Source organism: Macrobrachium nipponense, chromosome 45, assembly GCF_015104395.2.
Source record: "Macrobrachium nipponense isolate FS-2020 chromosome 45, ASM1510439v2, whole genome shotgun sequence".
Classification (NCBI taxonomy): Eukaryota; Metazoa; Arthropoda; class Malacostraca; order Decapoda; family Palaemonidae; genus Macrobrachium; species Macrobrachium nipponense.
Genome location: NC_061105.1, coordinates 18,387,517 through 18,411,143, shown reverse-complemented (window position 1 = coordinate 18,411,143; position 23,627 = coordinate 18,387,517). Strand labels below are relative to the sequence as shown.

The following is a 23,627-nucleotide window of genomic DNA, read 5'->3' as shown; positions in this document are numbered from 1 at the left end:
GGGAGCGTCAGGTCTGCCTCTCCCCTACCTTCAACCACCCCTTTCACCCCCCCATCGGGGTTACAACCGGGAGGGGCGAGGTATTGAGGAGTGGCACGGGAGGGGTGCGCCCATTCAGGATTCACCCCACCACGTCGTCGTACGTACCAGGCTCGGTTCTCGGACCAGCCAGGTCGTACGCACAGGTGGTTGGAGGAGACCCCCCCCCCCCCCCCCCCCCCACGAGAGGGGTCTGTCGCTGCTCCTCTCCTTGAGGGAGGAAGGAGGGTGGGTCGGGAGGTGCTCCTGTTTGAGGGACTGGACGGTCCGACTCCGCAGGACGCAGTCACTCCTGAGATCCAGAGGAACTTTGCCGAGGTTATTGCGCTGATTCGTCAGCACAACGACCTGGGGAAGGATCGCCGCTCCACCATCCGAGCCCACGTCCCGGCTCGAGTCGTTCTGGAGGCCGAAGAGGGAACCCAGACCGACGGTGGGTTTGCCGCGTTCTGAGCTTGCGGGACTCAGTGCTGGACCAGGTTGAATCGCTTGTCTCCGGACAAGACGGATTCGCTCAAGTCTGGCAGGTCGAACAAGCTGCTTCCACCTCCTCTGCTGCGACAGCGGCGGGTGGTTTTTTACGTGCCATCGGAAGACCGATGCCGCCCAAAACAGGTGAACAAACCCGGAGGGTTAGCCAGGCTAACTCCGGGTGTGTCTCTGCAGCAGCTCCTGTCCGAGAACCTGTGGTTCTCGCAGGCAAGAGGCACTCGGCCTGGAATTCTACCGCCATGGCAGCTTTCCAGGCGTCTCCTGGTTAGATCTGTGGTCCCTCACAGTATCTAAGGTCGCAGCCAACTCCGGGGGAATTTCTCCGAAGATGACTCGGCCTTCAGGAGACTTTGCCAGTCTGGGGGAAGAGCCATCTCCTTCCTTGCCCACCAGACGGTGAACCTGTGGGCCAACCTGGTTCTCCGAACGAACAGGGACGCTGTCTTACTAGGGTTTCCGGGCGGCCTGGGCGTTGAAGCGGCGTTGGGACTTCGCAACGGACCTTTAGCGGAGTTCCACGTCTCTCTTCCCAGGAGAGATGGTGGACGCTGCGGTGGACAGACGGCGCACTGACGACAGTGACCGGCTGGTTCACCAGGCGGTCTCGAAGGCTTCTGGGCAGCCTCGGACTGCGGCCAAGTCTAAGAGCTCGGCTAGCGCTTCCCTCGGTGGCTAAGACGGTAGCTGCGTCGAAGACCCCGGGGAATGACTCTGTATTCTTCGACTTCTGGCAAGGGGGGCCGTAACCAGCCCTCCTCCCAGCCCTCCTCCTCCCGTGGAGGCTCTGGGAAGAAGTTGAAGAAAGGGGGGAAACGCTAGGGACGGCGTTCCCCCTCACCTGCTGCCGGAAGTGGGGGGGTGGGGGGGGGCCTGGCCAGCCATTGGGCAACTTGGCAGCGCTACGGCGCCGAGACCTGGATTGTAGAATGTCCTTCGGGAGGGATATCTATTACCCTTCGATTCTCGGCCACCCCTCACCTCCAACCCGGTCCAACAGCAGTCGTACGTTCCAGGGTCATCGAAGGACGTAGCACTGACAGGAGATCAAGACCATGCTGAGCAAGAGAGCTGTAGAAATCGTCACGGATCAGTCACCGGGCTTTTACAGTCGACTCTTCCTGGTGGAAAAGTCTACGGGAGGCTGGCGCCCGGCTGATAGATCTCTCTCCCTGAACCGGTTTGTTCGCCAGACCCGGTTCACGATGGAGACGGCAACGCTCAGTGCTCGACTCCAGGCAGGGAGAACGATTTCATGCTTTCAGTGGACTTGAAGGATGCGTATTTCCAAATACCCATTCATCAGTCCTCCAGAAAGTACCTCTCCGCTTATTCATCGATGGGACGGTGTACCAGCTTGCCAGGGCACTTTGCTTCCCCCCGGTCTCTCAACCGCCCCACAGGTGTTCACGCGAGTGTTCACTCTGGTGTCTGCTGTGGGCCCATTCGCACGGGATACGTCTTGATGATGGTAGTTACCTCCCGACGATTGGTTAGATCCTGGACCGAGCTCCCGCTCGCAGTTGCTACGGGACAGGGATCGACTGCTGCGAGTTCTGTCGCGATCTGGGGTGGGGATCGTTGTGAACCTTCGAAAAGTCCGATCTCGAGCCCAAGCAGAGGATGAAGTACCTGGGTATGCTGATCGACACGGTAGCAGGGCGAGTCTTTCCCGCAGACTGCGGATCAGCAGATTCAGGGAGGCAGCCAACCAGTTCCTGTCTCGGCAGGAACAGGCAGCTCAGCGATGGCAAGTCGTGATCGGACACCTGTCGTCACTCGAGAAGTTAGTCCCTCACGGGCGTCTTCACCTGCGGTCTCTTCAGTGGAGACTAAAGGAGGGTAGGTCACAGGCGACGGATCCCCCAAGCTTTCCAGTGTCACTGACAGGAGGTGAGGCAGGACCTAGCATGGTGGCTGGACGACAGGAACCTCTTAAGAGGAGTGCCCCTGCGCACTCCCCCCCGGACATGCAACTGTTCTCAGACGCATCGATAGAGGGATGGGGCGCACACCTGGAGGAGTTGCTGACTTCAGGAGTGTGGGACGAGAACGACAAGCACCTTCACATCAATGTACTGGAACTCAGGCAGCGTTCCTCGCTCTCCAAGAGTTCCAGGACCGCTTGATGGGACACTCAGTGGTGTTGATGTGCGACAACACCACGGTGGTGGCCTACGTCAACAAAAACAGGGGGGGACTAGTGTCTCTCCCGTTGTACCAGTTGACTCGGCAGGTGCACGAGTGGGCCGAGGCACACTCAATAGAGCTGTCGGCACGCTACATTCCAGGGAGAGGAATGTAGTAGCAGACACGCTCAGCCGTCGGGATCAGGTGATAGGGACCGGACTGGTCTCTACACCAGGGAGGGCGCGGAAAGGGGAAAAGGCTCTTCGACCTGTGGGGGCGGAACCCAGTCGTGGATCTGTTCGCCACCCGGCACAACAGGAAGCTCCAGGTGTTCTTCTCGGCCGTGCCGGACCCACAATGGGCAGCTGCAGAGGACGATCTTCAACACCCGTGGGACAACCTCTTCGCCTATGCCTTTCCCCCGTTCAGCCTGATTCGCAAGGTGATCAGTCGAGCACTGGTCACCCCGAATCTCAGGATGATCCTGGTGGCTCCCAAATGGCCACAGGCCATTTGGTATCCGGACCTGCTGGCTCTTCTCGCAGGAGAACCGAGAGAGATTCCCCCTTGGCACAACCTTCTCGCCCAGCCACACGTCGAGCTGGTACACCGAGCAGTCCAGTCTCTACGTCTTCACGGCTGGCTGTTATCCACCATCTCTTGCGAACGAGAGGCTTTTCTCGTAGCGCAGCAACAGAGATGGCTGGAAACGTCCGTCAGTCCTCTCAGCTGTGTACCAGGGGAAGTGGGCCGTCTTCTGTGGTTGGTGTCGTAGACGGGGTCTATCTCCTCTCAGAGCCCACTCTTCAGCAGGTAGCGGATTTCCTCGTTTTTCTTCGCCGAGAGAAGCCTCCTCTCAGTCCCCACAGTCAAAGGATACAGAGCCGCCTTGGCGCTCGTCCTGAAACTGAGGGGATTGGACATCTCGAACTCGTTCGAGATCTCCTTGCTTAATGAGGAGCTTCGAAAGGTCTTGCCCACCCAGGGAACTCAGGCCCTGCGTGGGATGTGACTCTCGTCCTTAGGAGTCTGACTCGAACACCGTCGAGCCACTCCGAGAGTCGTCAGACAGGGATCTGACCCTCAAGACCCTCTTCTTGCTGGCCCTGGCATCGGCGAAGAGAGTAGGGGAACTTCATGGTCTTTCCTATGATGTACGACACTCCAGGGGATGGGGATCTGTGACGCTCGATTTCGTCCCGAACTTCGTTGCGAAGACTCAGAACCCGTCGATCCCTGACGACAGGTTCGAGTCATTCACGATTCCCTCCCTATTGGACTTCACCGATAATGATGCGGATGAGATGCTGCTTTGTCCTGTGAGGGCGCTACGGCGCTATCTGAAGAGAACTCGTCACCTCAGGCCTGAGTGTCGACGCCTCTTCGTTAGCACCGGGGTCACCAAGAAAGAAGTATCCAAGAACACTCTTTCATTCTGGCTGCGTGAGGTCATCAGGAGGGCGTATGAGACTGATGGTAGTGACGACATCCGTACGTCCCGTCCGAGAGCTCACGAAGTCAGAAGTATTGGCCCCTCGTTGGCGTTTCGTAAGAACTTCTCCGTGGCGCAGGTACTGAAGGCAGGTGTCTGGTCTAACCAGACTACCTTTACGTCCTTCTACCTTCGGGATATTGCCCACAGGTCCTTGGATACCTTTTCCTTGGGACCCGTGGTGGCTGCTCAACAAGTTGTGTAGCTAACCCAGACCCTCGCAGGCTGAACAGCATCGAGTCCTGGTGTGACTGTGTGGATGGATGTGTGAGTGAGTGAGTGACTGGCTCTCTCTTCCCATCTTTTCCTCCCCCTCTACCTGTGGGCAGAGGGCCACGGTCGTCACTACGCTGGATGAGGACGAGATGCAGGTGAGCTATATGACAGAGCCCCATCCTATCCCTTTCACTAGGGATAGGAGCAGAATATCCACCACTTCCTTCTACAAGGGGGGAAGTGGATGCCTACAAGAGTCAAACCCATGACTTTATATTTGCTCCTGTACAGGAACAAGTTCTTACATTGCTGGTACGAAGAGATACGCATGCCTCTCTCTTAGTACTAGGTCCAGAGGTCTGACCATTGATCCTGCGGTGCACACCCCGATCAATCGGACAGAGGCTTGGATCCCTCCCTCGCTCTTACGACCAGGGAGGCTTCCAGGGTTGGGCGAACACCAGTCTGTTCACAAAAGACTCAGATTCCACCCACCAAGAAGTGAGTCTTCCTATTGTAAAAGGACCGAGGTTTGTATGCCGTGTCGGAACAAATGACAATTTGTCTAAAAATTGCATTTTTCCTAACTATACAAACCTGAGGTCCTTTTACACATAGCCCCACCTCATGCCACCCCTCACTCTGCAGTTTTTTGCTTGGGCCAAAAGCAAAAGTGATTTGTTTACCTCCCAGTCGCGCCGCTTTGCGCGCGCCTGTCGGACAAGCAGTTAACTACCGAACCCCTTGTTCGAAAGCTTACGACCTATCCAGCTGCCGCTAGTACCTTCCTATTGTAAAAGGACCTCAGGTTTGTATAGTTAGGAAAAATGCATTTTAGACAAATTGTCATATATATGTATATATGTGTATGTATATATATATATATATATATATATATATATATATATATATATATATATATATATATATATATATATATTTATATTAGTATATATATATATATATATATATATATATATATATATATATATACTATATATATATATATATATATATATATATATATATATATATATATAATATATATATATATATATAGTAATATATATATATATATATAATATATATATAATATATATATATATATATATATATATATATATATATATAGATATATATATATATATATATATATATATATATATATATATATATATATATATATATGTATATATATATTTATATATGTATATATATATGTTATATATATATATGTATATATATATATATGTATACTATATATATATATATATGTATATATATATGTATATATATATGTATATATATATGTGTATATATATATGTATATATATATGTATATATATATATATGTATATATATGTATATATATAGTATATATATATGTATATATATATATATATATATATATATATATATATATATATATATATTATATATATGTATATGCAAAAATCAGAAGTCCAATTTAGGCCCACTAAATGTCATGCAAATTATTTTATTGATCAAAGGACAAAATTAGTTTAATTAAACATCGTTTTCAAAGAATGTTGACGCCTTGGTGTATTGTTTATTGGCTGTAGGAGAAGAATGAACAACACCCCAGTGCTGTACGATACGTTGAGTCAAGACTTGAGTGGCAGCAAAGCCAACTTCAAAATGCTTCGGTATGCTGTCGGAATCTAGAGTTGAGAATAAAATTAGAAATCGTGGACCCATCGGTATATATTTTCCTTACTTTACAAAATAATTATCTTTAATACGGTGAATAAGTCTACTCTATTCTAATGTAATTTATTTCAAGTATAGCACCTTTGAAAGGAAATGTTATTTATTGTTAAGTAAATAATCTGGCACCTGCATATGGCAATATTTCCATAACGAACAATGAACTAAGAAACTACGCCAATTCTTCGTTGGCCGTCTGTACCTATGTATCTTTTTACCTTTGCCTGATACACTATTGTGGTAGATGGAATAACCACTATAGTTTTGACAATAAGATTTTGGTTAGCGCAAACTGTATTAACATCAGGGTGTGTGTTTATATATGACGCTCTGATTCTGTAAGTGTGGTTTTACCTATAAAATATTTATTTGTTTTTTTATGATGTGAATAAGCTTTTAAGATTATGAATGTAGTTGGAACTTCATGACCATTACATAACCTGTTTTAATCTTTAAATTCATAAACTATTACTGGATTATCTAGGAGCATATTTTGATTGTGGTTTTTTTTTCTTTTTTATATATTTACTGTAAGTAAGTTATAATGGTTTCCCGAGATGAATGTAAGCAAGCATTTCCACAGTAAGAGGTACACAGTGGTTGCAAGTAGCTATAAGTAATGTTTAAGTTTCATGATCATGCTGCAGTAGTTATTCTTTTTCTTTGAGGTTACAAACCTTAAATAGGCTGACAAATAAGTCTCCATAAGTCATTTGTAATGTGGCATTTGTACAGTAGTATATGTTTCTTACTAACATTATTAGTGTTTGTAAGTTATATGCTAGACAGATCTTTTTTGTTGAATATTTTCACTTTAATTTTCTTGTTTCATCGAGAAGATTAATTTTCTTGAGTTAATCTCGTGGTCTGTACATGTTTTTTTATTGTTTGTTGGAGCGTAGCATTTTTTTCCTCCCTACCTGTACAGTTCAATAAGGGACCCACACTTAGAGACCATGTTGTTGGATGTAGGACAACAAAAGTGAGTTAGAGATGTCATTGCCCAAGTCATAAGGCTAAATGTTTCGGGACAAATTCCATCCCGTACTAACCATACATCCTAACTTGATCTAGAATGCTGATGCCTGATCAGAGGAACAAATACCCTTTGATTACCAAGACCCTGGAACACTGTCCTAACCTCTCTTAGGATTATGGTGAAATTCCGGCCTCTTCTACAGCTAATGTACTCTGGAATTATAACTAGGGTGAAATAGTATGACCTTGCTTGTGGATCTCTGAAACCAGCATGTTCTGTCTTATTTTAACAAGGCCTGTGATGTCCCCAGTTGTTCTTTCTTTCTGTAATTGGCTATTCTTACACATGCTGATTATCTGAAATCTCCATTTCAATTTTACAACACTTGAGACTTTTTAGTGACAACATCTGATATATTTAGTACATGAGTGTTTGGTGAGACTGCTGAAGGATCAGGGTTGGTAAATGTAATCCTAAACCTTACCATTGCAGCTTCAGTGTCATAGGCACTATCTAATATTTACAGTGCTGCTCAAATCTCATGAGACACGATTCCATAGTAGTTCGTTCAAAATTCACTAACTGGCAACGTAGCATGCTCCATATTTATCTATTATTTCAATGCGAAAACGTGATTATCGCTTACAATAAGGCCATAATATGTTTTATAGGAGTGAAATCTGTCGTATATTTCAAAACTGTAAGAATATGTCACGTGTAGCCAAATTTCAGAAAAACTCTTACGAGACATTTTCAAAACTTCTGTTCACTCATTGCTGAAGCATTTGACCAAAACAAAGTCATCATCAAACCTCAGTTCAAATGTTAAATAAATAAAAAAAACTAAAAAAATTGTCATAATATTATAATGCTTCTAAAGCAAGCATAAAATTTGAAATAGTCCTATTTGATTGCTTTTACCCTCAGCACTGAAAAAATGTAAATATGTACGTATATACAAAAGTAGAATGCGCCCACCGATATCAACGTGTGAGGGGAGTATATGTGACGTATCATTAGTGTCATTGCAACAATAACCACCTGGTATATAAGTAGTCTACAATGAGCAGCGACCATGAAATTATCTTGAGAACATATACTTTATATGTGTTAAAGGAATAGTATTTGGATTTCCATAAATAATTATTAGTTATCTTTCTTAAATATTTAAAAAATGATAGCATACTAGAAAATGTTCGCCCATTTGTCAAAGCCAAAATATTATTCCTAGGCCTAGGTGTTAGATTTCTTAACATTCACATCTCTCTATTAATAATTTCTGGCCAGAAAGCAAATGAGGTTGTCTACACATTCTTGCACTGCAAATTACCGTATGAAAGAATAAATAATACACCAAAAGTGACCACAAGGACTTTTAAGAAAATAATATTGTAAACCAGTTGAAAAACAAGTGTTCCATATGCCTTGATATTAATACTTATGATATTTCGATTAATAGCCATCTTCTCCAAAAAACCAAAATCATCATCGTCTTTTATTCCTCAAAGAACAGGCAATCTCTACAAATAAAAACATTAGGAACAGATTACATCTCAGAAAGCTTAGATTATTTTTTTAGGCCTATAAATAATTTTGCAACATACAGGCAGCTTAAACACAACCTGAAACTTCAACATTCAAAGAAAACTGGTTGTAATTGATATTCCTATTGTATTCCTCAAAGAACAGGTAATCTCTACAAATAAGTTCATCAGTAACAGATTACATCTCAGAAGGCTTGGATTATAGAACATTCTCCAACATACAGGCAGCTTTAAGGCAGCCGAAAACTTCATCTTTCAAATAAAACTTGTTTTAATTTATATTCCTACTTTGAAATTGTTGTTATGACTGTTGAGCTTATTAGGTCTACAGTTACAATGCTGCAGACTTAGTTATGTTGACCAGTCCGAGGAGCATGTTCAATGAGCTTTCATTGCTGGCGCCGCTAGCCTTTTCACTCCGCACTGAGCAACGTAAAAATGCAAAAATAAAAAACTCGTTCAAATCGTACAGATTAAGAATTATACAATGCATAAAAGGGATCATTTAATCATAAGGAAAATAGGGCGAGCTGTGAATTCGCAAACTTTTTGAAAAAGTCCAAATCAGGTAAAATTGTTATGAGTTTCATACAAGAAACCTTTAGCTTGATTGGCTCTGTGGAATTTGTCTAGCTGCACTACCCACCATCCTCTTCAATTTGGGAATCAGCTCTTTTATAGTTGGTAAGATTCGCCCCAAATATGTAACATGAATTTTTATCTAAGAATTTATTATTTTATTTGTATACTTATCTGATGTTCAAGTAGCCCCCACCCAACCTACCCATAACTTAGTGGGCTGTCCAGGAAATTCTGACAAGCGCTAAAACATTTGGAACCAACTGGGTGTAGAACAGGTATTTTTTCTTTGATTCTTTTGATGCTGTAGTTTTCCTAACTCATCCTTGCTGGCAGCGAGTCAAAAGTGGCACTTTAATGTTGTGTTTTGACTATATCAATCACCTCAAGGTTCAAGGAAGTGCTAGCTGCTTCTCTACATAAGTATGTAATAAGCTGTTATTGTCTGTTGATGTACTCGAGTTAATCTTGGACTATATTTTTCATTCAGGGGCCTTAACTCTGAGGTATAGGTGCGTGTATTGTCGGTATTGTTTTTCAAGTACTACGTACATGTATGTATATGTGGTTCCTGATAAGAGTGATAGATTCTTTAGAAGGTGTATATTGTGTTGAGATTCATTGGCATTTGATTTGGATTTGCATTAATTTTCTGTGGAAACTGCTGAATTGATTAAGGCGTTTTCCCTTTTGAAATTTACAAAAAATAAATGTTAAAAAGTACTGTTTCAGGACTGGAGTCTACCATTTTTATTTAAAATTCGAATGAGTTCATTAAATGATGAAAGTCTAGTCAGCAGTGTTGATTTGATATAGGTATATAGTAATTGCATGTGAAATACAGTCATAATGCAGTTTTTTTATACATTCTGAACACAGAGATTATGTTAATATTGGGTGGAATAGTTTTCAGTGGAAAGTGTTCACATGTTAACTGAATGTGTGTGTGTTCAACTGTCTATAATTTGCCTTTCCTTTTTATTGAGGTTCGTGCAAGATAAGTAATGATTTCCATTTCATTTCAGGTTGGTTCAGTTTCTATCCTCATCCTGAACATGAGGGTCACACTAGTTTAGTTGGACTCATAGACCACTGTATGAGCCACTCAGAGTCAGGAGTTTTCTGCTACTCTCGTGCAAGACTTCCTGGGTCGCCGTCCTTTCCTGTGCGGCTCACAAAAGCGGTATCTAGGTTCACTCAGGTAAGAGATATGGTTTAGTTATAGGTTGAACATAATATTCAGGAATGTTGAAATAGAGAAAATATTTGAGTGCGCTTGACCGAGATAATTGGCTGTTGTAAATGTTTTTATTCTAGAGTTCAGTCTTGGAGTTTAAGCTGGCTGTGGATATTTTCATAGTTTATTAATTATCTTCATTTTACTTTATCTTATTTTTTCACGTATTTATGCATTCATTATTCATCTATCATAGTTCATTCTTTACTTTTCTCATTTCTTAGTCTGTGCCATAACTTACTAGAGCCTTGGGTTCAAATTCCAGTATATTTGACTTTTCCTGCAAGCATATTTCATCACTCAGATTTTGCCTTCAGCAATGAAGGACATAACAAATTCTACAAGGCAAACTAATGTAATATGGAGGTATCAGCACCAACGTATAGAATCATGAACTAAGTAGACTAACCATATATGGTATTTCATCAGATAAGGATACATTCTGATGAGTAGCAAAGGTGGACACTACTATACATTTGTGCACATCTCAGTGCTGGTAGATAAGCATCTAGACAAGACTCAAGATGACGTTTACAGACAGTCCCCGGGTCATGACGGTTTCGGCTTATGACATTCTGAGGTTGAGGCGCTTTTCAATTATATTCATCAGAAATTATTTTCAGGGTTACAACATCTGGCAGATGAAGTATGACACCAAAAATGCAAAATAATCAATAATTGAAGGTTTTTTGATGAAAAATGCAATAAGAATGCAGTTTACATAGTTTTCAATGCACCCAAAGCATTAAAAGTAAGGATTTCTTAGGATTTTTTATGATGTTCCAGCTTACGACGATTTTCGGCTTACGGCGCGTCTCAAGAACGGAACCCCCATCGTAACCCGGGGACTGCCTGTACTGGATACAGACAGTTCCTGTTTATTGGCAGGGGTTCCATTCTTGGCGAGGTACCGATAAGCGAAAACCCCCATTAACCGAAACTGCAATTTATTGCGCTTATGGCACTGATAACCGGTTGATGGCATCTCTGTCGGGTATGTTGTGACACTATAACTTTAATACTGGTGTTTTATGGCGCTGATAACCGGAGCTTGGCATGTTATGGCGCCATAAATTGCCGATTTTATGGCACCAGACAAGTCCCATAAAACCGGTTTGTCATTATCCGAGTCCACTGGCAACTGGGTACTGCTTGTGCTTTTGATGCAAAAATGTTATAAAAAAAACAGTACTACTAACCTTTTCAAGCCTGTTGTCGCATAAGTTTTCTTGAATATCTTTTTATACAACAGCTGTATCTTCTTGATATTTTGGCACAAAATGTTTTAGACCCACCAGTAATTTTGGGCAATATGCAATATGAAGAAGTACATACCATAATTTATTAAGGCAATTTATCCAAACACCTGTCCTTGGCTTAGCTAAAGAATTAGGAAAGAGGCTCCACCCACTTGTTTCTCCCTCTGTCTCAAACTTATAAATGGAAGAGCGTAATACAATATGGGTTTGTACGTTTCGATAACAATAACCATTTCCTACATCGTATTCAGTATCTTTCATGTAGGCATTTGTATATTTGTATTTATTACCATGAGAATGAGGTGGTATTCGGCCAGTTTTGATCATAAAATAAATGCAGATGTGGGGCAGTGACTATCCTCTTGTTAGCATGGTATGGTATGGCGCATTGTTTATTACCAGGACTGATGGCTGAGCCATTGAGAAAAAATCGCCCATTCATCTCCCCAAGGTAGTCGCCACTGGTGTTTTTTCCAGCGAAACAAAGAAAAGAATTCTCAACAAATCCTTCTGTTGAGCCAGCGGCAACCACTACGAAGCATTCCCCTTCTGCCCAGCGGCACTTGACAGCTGTATGTATTGCTGGTGGTTGGCTGAGTACTGTCTACCCACTTCATGCTGTGATTCATCTTTGTGGTTAACCACATCTCATCCAGGTAAATCACCTGCCTACCCTCTTCCAGGTGTCGTTTATTCATCTTTGTGGTAAAACACCTCCATGTGGTAAAACACCTCTCATCCAAGTAAATCACCTGCCTACCCTCTTCCTGGTGTCATTTGATTGCCTGGAGAGCAACGATCCAGCGGCACACTTTGTCCGAGTCGCCACACTGGCATCTTCGAGGTTTCTTCCGAGATGATAAATTCTGGTACTTCATTATATTTCCCAAAATTATCTGAGGGTCTGAAACATGCTGTGACAAAATATCTTGATATTCAAGAGAACTATTCGACGACGGGCTTGAAATGGTTAGTAGTGAGGATTAATTCAGAATGGTTGGTAGCATTTTGGAATATGGTGACTACATCTTTTCTTGTTCACAGGTTCAGCAGAACCATTGATGTCTTCAGATTAATACTCAATGAAGTACTTTATCACAGTATGGATGATAGGCTAAGTAATTTCCATACTTATAGAGGATACAATTGAAGATTTTTGTCTTAACATGGAACCGATGGGTTTGAAACATGCTGTGACAAAATATCAAGGAGATACAGCTTGATATTCAAGAAAGCTATGTAATGAAGGGCTTGAAATGACAAAAGATGCAACTGAAGACTAAACATAGAACTGAGGTACATACTAATGCTTCTAGGCACAAAGGCTAATTTAGTAACCTACATGTATTTTTCCATGGAGTATGAGTTGTTTTGGGGTGTAAAAGCTAGGTGGTTTGCCATCCACAAACAAGCATATACATGGTTTGAGACATTAAAGTTCTTACATAAGAGGGAAGAGGTATCTTGAATGAAAATTATTCTCAAGATATGCATTGTCGAAAGATTCATCCGTAATAAAAGTATTACACCATTTTTATTATTTTATATATTTGAAATTCAAGTTTGGTGATAAGTTCCCCTCTAAAGAGGGTTGTAAATTTTCAGCTGCCACCTTGTATTTTTTTTTTTTTCTTTGGCACAGTTGAACAGATGGAGTATGTTTTAGTACTGTGTTCTGTGAATATTACAGAGCAAAGTTTTTTTGTTTTATGCATGTATGGTACTTAGGGATTAGTTATATTTTTTAAATGAACCTATCCATTCTGTAGCTTCTGCTTTTGTGCCAGCTGTAGTGAAAGCTCTATAATGGCGAGTTAAGTATTTAAAAATTAATCATAAATTATGTATATTTTCCCGTAGGGGGTTATTGCCGTGAGTGCACACCTCGTGCGATGCAAATTAAGCATTACTTAAGGTTCTTTACAGCGTTCCTTCAGCTCCTTTTATTCTTCGTAGATTGTACCTCCATTCATATTCTCTTTCTTTGCACCGTCTCCTAACAGTTATTTCATATTGCGGCTGCAAGGTTTTTCTGCTGTTACAGCTTGAAAACCATTTTATTCCAATTTTCCGTTTCAGCACCGAATGACCTGATAGGTCATAGTGCTTGGCCTGTGGCCTAAATTTTGTATTCCATTCCATTCCTAGGTATATTGCTTTTACTCTTGAACAACTAATCATTTTTATTTTCTGTCATCAGGACTAGATATGTGTTAATTTATGACCATGATTGTCATTATTGTACTATCCCTATTTCAGGTCCGGTCTTTACAGTACCTGTGTCGCTTTGTGATTAGGCAGTACACTCGAGTAGATCACATCCAAGCCTTACCTCTTCCAACAAGAATCAAAGGATATCTAGAAGAAGGACACTTCTAAGCTAGCGACGGATGAGTGTGTTCCTTTGTCATCAGTTCATATGTATGAAGCTTGCTTTTGTTACTCTTTCAAACATAAGTGAAGGCGCATGTTCTTTTGCCTTAAAGCAAATGCTTGTGATTTTTGATATGTGGGTGCAGTGAGGTTATTGACTTTGCAATTGTTTTTTTTTTTTTTTTTTTCAACCGTTAGCCTCAGTCTAGAAAAATGACAAACTTCAGTTGCCATTATCAGTGTAGAATATCTTATTATTGTTTGGGAAGATGTGACGTGTATTTTTTTTTTCCAAAAGAAAACGCATTTCAAGCTCAGCAAAAAAAAAAAAATGCTTTCAGTATTTCTTTTATTTATTTGCTGCACTTATTTCTACCGATATGATTGATATGCTTTAGGTCTTAAGTCCTTGTCTGTCTTTTTTTTTTTTTTTGTATATTTTTATTCAAGACTTTATTGGATATATGTTGTTAACTCTTTCAAAGTTTTTGTGTTGCTTAATATTCTAGATGAAGCCTGTTTTAAGGTCAACAGATGTATTTGATTAGTCAGTTATTGTAATGTGTAAAAAAAACAGAATTGATACCTATGAATAGTAGTTCAGTTATGCAAGTTTAAAGGTTGCAAGAATACCAGTGAAATGTATATCTGTCTATACAATCATGAAAGTGTTATATATTGTATATAAATTTTAAGAAAAGCTTTGATCTGCGGTTTTATTTTCCATGACAAACCTTGACAGATGATGTGTAACATTGTTTTGTTTTCAGCAAAGAAGTGTGGAATGCAGGTAATAAATCTAAATTCCCGTCTGATTGAGGAATTATTTTCTTGTGTGATAAGACTTGCAAATATTTGGCAGATATACCAAGCAGGTTAGAATGAATGTGACTTGAATAAAATTTACTGTATAACAAGAGTTTTGAAATATTGCAAAGAAAAATTGAATAAACTGGTAATATGCATGTTACTGAACATGACATCCTCAACAGATGTGAGCACATGTGCTAAAACAAGGTATGGAGTGATGTTTGATCTTCAACTGATTTGAGCAAAGTGGTAGAGGTAAATTTTAGGTACAGTGGATAAACTTACAAGATATAAACTGGACAATTGTATGTGCATTATGTTTCCCTTGCTTTGTTTTCCTTTATGCTGACACCAAGAAATATATCGGAACGTTTTGTAATGGTACAGAATTATAAAACCGGAGATAAAGGAGTTTAATATTGTACCCATAGCCCTACCTATACCCTGTAGGGGTATAGTTACAATATTACGCCATGCACTGTAAGCATTACTAAAGGCCTGTCCACACGAGTGGGCCTGATCGGCGTGCTCCGGGGTTGACGGGCAAATTCTGGCGGGCTTACCTGTGAACGTTGTCCACTCAGGTGAGGGGATGGAGAGGTAGTGTGTCAGTGCGGTACGATAAACATCGTGCCTACCGCAAACAAGATGATAACGTAGCATGATAATTGCGTTGTGTGTGATGAAAAAGAAGCGAATATGGTGCAAAGAATGGCTCGGCAAAAGAAATGTATATGGTTAACATACGTCTGCCAGGGTCGAAGCTCAAACCATCGGGCACCACCATGGTGATTTTGCTATAAGACCCATCAGGCAATTTGACGGTTTGCCCGTTAGAGGGGAAGTCCGCCGATCATGTGGACAGGCCTTTAAGGTTCTTTGCAACATCCCTTCATCCCCCATCTGCAACCCTTTTCAGTCCTTTTACTAGAACTCCATTCAAATTCTTTCTTCCATCTTCCTTTCCACCCTTTCCTTACAATTTTTTCAACGTTATTTTCCGTGCTTATGACTTCATAGTTCCTGCCACTAGGTCACTAACCTAAATTTAAATTCCAATTCCATTCTGATAATATTCGTGGATATTTCATAGGAAGAAAGGGTATGAATGAGGGCAGAGTCAGATATTGAGGTTCAAAGGCATGGAGTAGATAAGGTTGGGGTTTGGATAATGAATTGTTAAAAATAAATTTCTGCTTGCCAACAAATATAGCAGTGTTTGTTATTTGTGAAGAAGTGGATATTGCAACAAGAACCTTTTCCCCGTAGTAGGGTAGTGCCGTCAGTAGACCCCATGCAGTGCACTGTAGGTATTACTTAAGGTTCTTTGCAGTGTGCCATCGGCCCCTAGCTGCAACCACTTTCATTCCTTTTACTGTACCTCTAATAATATTTTCTTTCTCCATCTTACTTTCCACCCACTCCTAACATTAGATTCATAGTGCAACTGCAAGGTTTTCCTCCTGTTAAACCTTTCAAACCTTCTACTGTCAATTCCCATTTCAGCGCTGAATGACCACATAGGTTGCAATGCTTGGCCTTTGCCCTAAATTCTATATTCAACTCAACAAGGAACATTTTAGTGATCTGGACATCTTACAGGTGAGAGAGACCGACAGAAAAGAAGGTAACTAGAAGGGGGGAATCATGCAAATGAGCATGAGATGCTTTAAAAGTATAACAGCATGTCCCCTTTTTACAGGCAACATTTATTTGCTACTTACACTTCTTGGACATACTGCACTGTCTAGACCTATGTCTTTTTAATTCCTTTTATTCTTCTGTGTGTATGCCTCTGATTCAAATAACTAGGTAGTTCTGTTGCCAATATGGTATCTATTCCACAAGAGACAAAATTGTCGATAAAATTTCAAATGATGACGCTTGGCATAAGAAAATATTGTCTTAAGTTTTGTCATCAAGTACATGTCACATTAAACCTGTCAAATTGCTGTGCATATACTAAGTGGACACAGTTTCATTTTCTTAATATGAATGACACAATCATCTCAACATCGCTGCTGCTGCCTGTTATTATCTTAGACACCTTTATGTTAGGTCTGGAAACTATTTCAAATAATAATTAAAACTTTGATACACTAACGATTAGAATAAATAACAAATGCGTACGGATAAGACAAAGCAAAAGTAATAGTGTAAGGTACAGCCGAATATTTTTCAATATAGTAGTTATGAATTATAAAGTTAAAAAGGAATATACTGTAGAATCATCTCGTCTAATGAAAAAGAAATTTACGAACAACACATTCATGGTTTAAAATGTACGATAGCTAAGGCTTATCTCGTACGTTACATAATAGCAGAAGATTTTTAGTCCTCTAGGTATCTCGGAAATATAACTATCCATCCGTTGGTGCATAAATCGTCCTTTCAAATAGATATGGAGATTAATTCATTTAGAATGGAATGGTGTAGGTAATACCAAAATAAAACGGCTTTTACGATATTATTATCTAGTCAACTCTTCATTCATTCATTCAACTCTTTCGAGCAAAGTTTCGAACAAACTCTTGAGTATTGGACACCTGAACGAAGCCGATGAAGACATCGGAGACGACTACCTCGAAGTCTCATGAATGTTCGAAACCTATTACTGATTGGGCATCACAGAGATATAATTTAACCATCCTTCGGCTTGTAGATCGTCATTTCATATAAGTATTTGAGAATGTAGATTATTATAAGATAAATTTACTTAAGTAATAAAGAAAATAAATGAGATTTATTATTATATATGTATAAATAAGCACAATTGACCGAAGTTTCGAACACAGTAGCTGAGCACCGAGCACTTGAACGAGACCGACAGACGTCTGCAGACGACTCCCGAACTCAGCTCAGCTGTTGTTGTTTGGCCCCGAAAGAAAGCAGACTGCCCATTACATCAAAATGGCTGCGAAAAGAGTTGCCGCCTCCGCCATTGACTGGGCTGCCTTCGCCGCCCGAGTTCCCGAGGCCCAGAAGCCCATGTTCAACGCCTTCAAGGGGAAATCGGACGGCTATCTGAGGAAGTAAGTGGCCCTCGAAAATTCGTCCTTCAAGATGGTGGTGGTTGTCCGTGCGAGCCAGCCGGCGACTCTCGTGCCCCGGTTATTTTACGATTGTATGGGTATGGGCTGGCTGTTGGGTCGGGTTTTGGATGCTTATCGGGTGGGTTAGGGTATGATTAATTGGGCAGGGTGTAAGTTTTATGTTTATTTCATCCTATGCGTGGAGAGAGGCGATGAAATTAAGGCTAATCTCTTCCCGTAGGAAGACTACCCTTCTTTAGGTAGGTTATGCTAGTTTAATTTGTATTGGGCATGTCTAGCTAACATGAGGTTTGGGAAATAGAGCTTTAAAGTGTTCATGATAAGCACTAGCTAAATGGAGAACAGCTGTATTTGTTATTAGGTAGCCTGTAGCCCATATACCAAGGTACTACTATAGGCTAGGCTATAGCTAGGTACTATCAACATTTTTTATCTACCGTACCGTACAGGCTACCTGGTAGGTATAGGCTAGCTAGGGTATAGGGCTAGGCTCCTAAGCGGGTAAGATATTGCTGTCAGTGAACCTCATCTAGCACAATGTAAGCATTATTGAAGGTTTTTTTTTTTTTTTTTTTTTTTTAGCCCCCCCCTTTACCCCTAGCAGCTGCAACCCCTTTCATTCCTTTTACTGTACCTCCGTTCAAATTCTCTCTTTTCATCATACCTAGGTATTACCTACTTCAACCCTCTCCTGACGATTGTTTCACAGTGCAACTGCTTAATGTTTTCCTCTTCTTACATCTTTAATAAAACCTTTTAACTTTTGTTTTCCCTTTCAGCAATTTAAACAATTGTCATTGTGGGGACACCATACGCTATGTTTAGAGAAGGTTAGGCTCTTCTGGAAAGTATTTCAAATGCAAAAATTTTACTTGAAAACCAGTATCACATTTGGGACCTGAAAATATATTTTTCCTATGTTTTAAATGTGTTCCTTGAACATTTCTGACATTATAGTTTCTTGCATCGTAAAGTTTTATGTTGATACATGTGCTACTTTGCATAATTGAATGAATTGATAATGACTATAGTTTGTTTTAAAACTTTGCATGACTATATTATGAGATGAAAATGATAGGCTAGGTAAATTATTATAAAACTGCATAACTTTATCGCTGTATTTCAGAGTACTCTCCCTACCTGAGGCTGCTCCAAAAATCAACTTCGCCGAGTACAAGGCTCGTATTGCCATTCCGGGTATGGTCGACGAATTTCAGAAACAGTATGAAGCTCTGAAGATCCCATACCCAGCCGACACTGTTTCGGCAGAGATTGGTGTTGTTGAAAAAGAAGCTGTAAGTTTTGAATAATTTTTTTTTTTCCTTTTTTGCTGTGCAGCAAGGATAACCATTGATGAAATATTGTGGTTGAATTTCCCTTGTAGTATTTTGTTTCATAGATCATTTACAGGAATTTGTGCTCAGGCACTTACATATCTATATGATATCTATATGAATGTCTAGAGACTTACAAGTTCATCATTTTAAAGCTTGGAATGGAAAGGATAATGAGAAATCAAATTTATGAAATTAAGTATGGAAAAAAAATGTAGGCTCTGAATGAATAATTATAGTATGTCAAACACACTTAAGATTGCTAGGGTAGGACAAATAAGTTACTTGCATGTTAACAAACTTCTCAATCTTTTAATAAAAGTGCAGGCTTAGCTGAACCTACTTAAGTGAAAGTGTAGGTATGAGTATAAAACTGGTTTTAAAAATAAATTTTACTTTAGATATTTTCATTGGAAAATTTGTTTGTTGATAAAAACAAAGATGTGCCATAATTTTTTTACCTGTGCTGCCAAACCTTAGATGCCATGACATGTGGTCAGCATATGGCATTTAGAAGGCCAGCTGTTATGTTACTACCTTGATCTTGAACCAACTATCTACTTGTGATAGGACGGTATGGAAAGCCAAAGCGGTAACAATACAACATATAAATGGCAGGTCTCGGTCAAAACTATAAACAAAGTATTAACATTAATAGAAAGATTTAAATGGCTAAATAGGTCTGGCTGCACAGTTTTTTCCACCCGACCACACCATAGTGATCTTAGAATATTGGGTAAGTGAACTGTAAGCAACTGATACGGGACAAGTTTAAGAGGGACATTAGAAAACTGCCCAGTAGCAGGACCAGCGCTAGGAATTGCAGGGCCCAGTTACCATAGCGATCTTAGAATATTTTATAGGTGTACGGTATGTAACTGATAAAGGACAAGTTAAGAGGGACATTAGAAAACATTGCCCAGTAGCGGGGCAGGTGCTAGGAATAGCAGGGGTGCCCTATTAGAGAATTGAAAGTTTGTGTTTACATTTTGTGTAGTATATACTTAAAAAATAAAATTAGATAGGGTATAAAACATCAAAGCAGGCCACGCAGGCCAGCTACCATCAGTGCAAGCCACCCTCCGAAAAAGTACATTATAACGCGTCCTGACACCCGAGATGGGCATCAGTCGCGGACTTGTTGTTGGTGAGAAACGGAGCTAAAGACCTCTACTCTCCTTTCGAAGTAAGTATTTTCCCTTTTCCCCAAAGTTAGAAATTAAGGCCAAATTTTAAGATTTTAAACAGAGGGTACTGAAAATGGCCGCCACGGCAGTGGAAATCTCACCAAAACGCTTTAGAGAAAATTTTTACTTACAACTAAAAATGTTTCGAAGATTGACGCCATCTCGATGTTTACGGAGTAGCTTGTGTCAATAAACTAACCATTTCCTGTGATAAATCCGCACACCACTTGTACCCACAGACGCTGGAGCACTTTTATCACAACAATCGAAACACGATTTCTCATCAACAACAAGCCAGGCGTAAACAGCTGTTGGGGTAGAAGATGACGAGAAAGCGTTCTCTTGGCTAATTTTTAATAAGTAGTAAAAACATCAATATTTACATATATGATGATTAATTTGAAAATATTCGTTATTGAAAAAGTAACTCGACCTCTGACTCAAATTTAAGTAATTATTTTTCTGAATTAGAACGTTCTTTCAAGTTCTGTATTATGACGTCACGACATCTTGACTTTCGTACCTATTGTAAATAATTGCTATACTCAACTGTCATTGCAGAACAGTTTACCAGTTATTCGTGCAGATTGTTATCAGCTATACATGTAATTGTTATAATCGTAATGCGCTATATATCTTTATTATTTACTTTTTGGATATATGAAGATGTTTTACTGCTGGATTATCGCCGTAGTGTGACGCAATCTTTTTCGGTCCATGGGCCTCTGTCTGTTTTCGCACCATAAGAAATTATTATGGGGCCGAATTTGCAATGACCAGAAAGTCGTTAAAAAGAGGAAAGTTAGCATTGAGGGGCATATGTTTTGACAGAGAAAAATACAAATTTATTCAATAGCTAGCTTTGTAAAAAATAACTTTGGTTATTATAAAAACTTGATTGACAAACTAAGCAGCATGTCTACTATGGGTTCAGAGACAGTGCAAGCACGTTTTTGGGCAATACTAGTTCTGTAACGAACACTCGTAACAGAACGAGATTTTGCTATAGTGCATTACACCCCCAGTGCCGTAATTTATAAGGGTATCGTGAATCACTAATCGTAAAGAAAAATAAAACGACAATTGTCCTTGTACCAAGAGACCAAAAACTCCATTATGCAGAAATGGATACGAACACGCGTATAAAGCTCCACCTACCCTCTCCCCCCCACCCCCCCACCCCCCCCCCCCCCTCCACCGCCATCCCTTTTCTTCTTCGTTCCTCCGCCTTCCTTTCTCTCTCTCTCTGTTGCCATTCGGTATGTGTTGACCCTCAAAAACTGGGGTATAAGACTAACACACAAAACGTTGAAATTGGTGAAATTAGGGCTATGTATTGGAAGTATATATACATAAATATTAAAGCAATTTTATCATTATTGCATTACTATGACAACTAGAATTCATGGAAACAGTTTATAATAATGGAACGGCGTAGTGTGAAGCCTCCACTAATGTGGCAACGATGATTTTGCCATTCTTAGCATGCAAACATTAAAGCATGCAAACATTAAAGGTTACATTTATTTCTGGCATACGATTATTTAAGAAATTCAAAACTACTAATAAAGACTGAAATCAATGAAAAGTGCTAGCAAAAACAAAAAAGCAAAAAAAAAAAAAAAACGTTAGTTTCGTTCCTCTATGCACTTTTCCGTATTCGTTCCTCTATGCCTTTTCCGTTTCGTTCCGCTATGGTTTTCGGAAAACGTTAGCATTTTTGAGTTTTATCTAGTTTAGAAATACTGTAATTTTTCGGGGGTAATTTGGTTGCTAAAAAGGGATAATATACATGAATTAAATCATTTTTAAATAACAATAATGTAATTTAAAACTAAACTAACGAGTAACAAAGTAAACAGTTTAGGGAATAAAACTTTGCAGTTTCGTCGTCTGTCGTCGTCTGTCGTCGTCTGCTGTTTGTAATTGTGTTTATGGCGCGCGCGCTTAGAAACCAGGAACAGCAACGGGTTTAAAGTTGCAAATGTGGAGTGAACTGAGACCAAAATGTGTATAATAACAATCAAATAAGCACTGTGGAGTTTCAGTTGTGATGGCAGTAAGGATAAAAACCGCCGATTACAAGGTAAGAATGAATTCAGTTCCAAACATAACCCCGGGAATAACAAGTTTCCATAACTTTCATACTTCACTAATATAGGCAACAAAAATGTTGTTTTATTGTGCTGATTACAACTGCAATCTTGAGTAAGATCAATAAACGTTACATACATACGCTAACATTGTTCAAATGAGTGCTGGGAAGGCTGGGGGTGGGAAAGATGGTGTCCGTCACTGATGAGAACCGTCCATGAAAAACGTAGCCGCCATATTGGATTTCAAAAACTGCCTTGAAAACATATTTTACGAAGAGCTCACATGCTTATTTTAGTTCGTATGGGGCTTCATATATCACAATATGTTGACGAAACTTCAGTCTTTTAAATGGTATGCTTAGAGTTGCAATTGTATTCATGTTTCACCAATTAAATATCGAGTGAATAAGACCCGTCCACCGTGATGAGGGTTGGCCTGAAACTGATGTTTCCCCCTATGTGTCTCAGATAAAAGTTGAATTTTCAAGTGAAAAGTTTGTTAACATAGTATGCATAATAATGTGTAGAATAATACTTCCTCATTCAACATTTCATGTTTTTGGTAGCAGTTAATTCGTTTTAAGATACAGAAAAGGCTCCTAACTAGCCTGAAGGCTTGGGCTCAATTTGATCAAATTGGTCAAGTAAGTTTAAAACCGGCTATGCCCAGTAGTGATTTGAGGTGGCATTTTAAGATGTACAAAATAAGAAATGGTCACTAAGTTTGTTCACTACTATGAGATTCAGGGCCTCTGTAACACGGTTTTTTTGCAATAACTTTTTATCTATGCATTTCATAAATATAACGCTTATTCAGAATACATATTATATCAACACATAAATTTTGAGTGTATTCTGCACTACGTAGGTTGAATAAATTTGGTACTTATAATGTAAAAGTGACCTTTTTTGAAGACGGGCCAACTTACTCAGAGAAAAGGTTTCGAACGCACTCGTTACGTAACTTATGACAGCATTTCTTCCCTCTTTCTCGATGGATGATTGGCTATACGTAACGAAGGCTAAACCTCCGGCAACAATGACATACAAATTTAAATACAAGCAAAGCAGTACACCTTTAT

General features: G+C 40.3%; 2 protein-coding genes across 2 annotated transcripts in view; both read left to right on the top strand.

Moving 5' to 3' along the window:
* LOC135214425 (uncharacterized) overlaps positions 1-14,770 on the top strand; it is a 30,023-nt gene extending 15,253 nt beyond the window's left edge. Inside the window, exons 2-3 of the mRNA XM_064248702.1 lie at positions 10,222-10,397; positions 13,952-14,770. Coding sequence (XP_064104772.1) covers positions 10,222-10,397; positions 13,952-14,071 — 296 coding nt within the window. The 3' untranslated portion in view covers positions 14,072-14,770. The remainder of the gene's footprint in view (positions 1-10,221; positions 10,398-13,951) is intronic.
* A 2,931-nt stretch (positions 14,771-17,701) lies between these two features.
* The window catches only part of LOC135214428 (ATP synthase subunit d, mitochondrial-like), a gene marked incomplete in the record, with an annotated part of 11,384 nt that continues 5,458 nt past the window's right edge, over positions 17,702-23,627 (top strand). Inside the window, 2 exon segments of the mRNA XM_064248704.1 lie at positions 17,702-17,907; positions 19,055-19,223. Of these exon segments, the coding sequence (XP_064104774.1) occupies positions 17,786-17,907; positions 19,055-19,223 (291 nt within the window).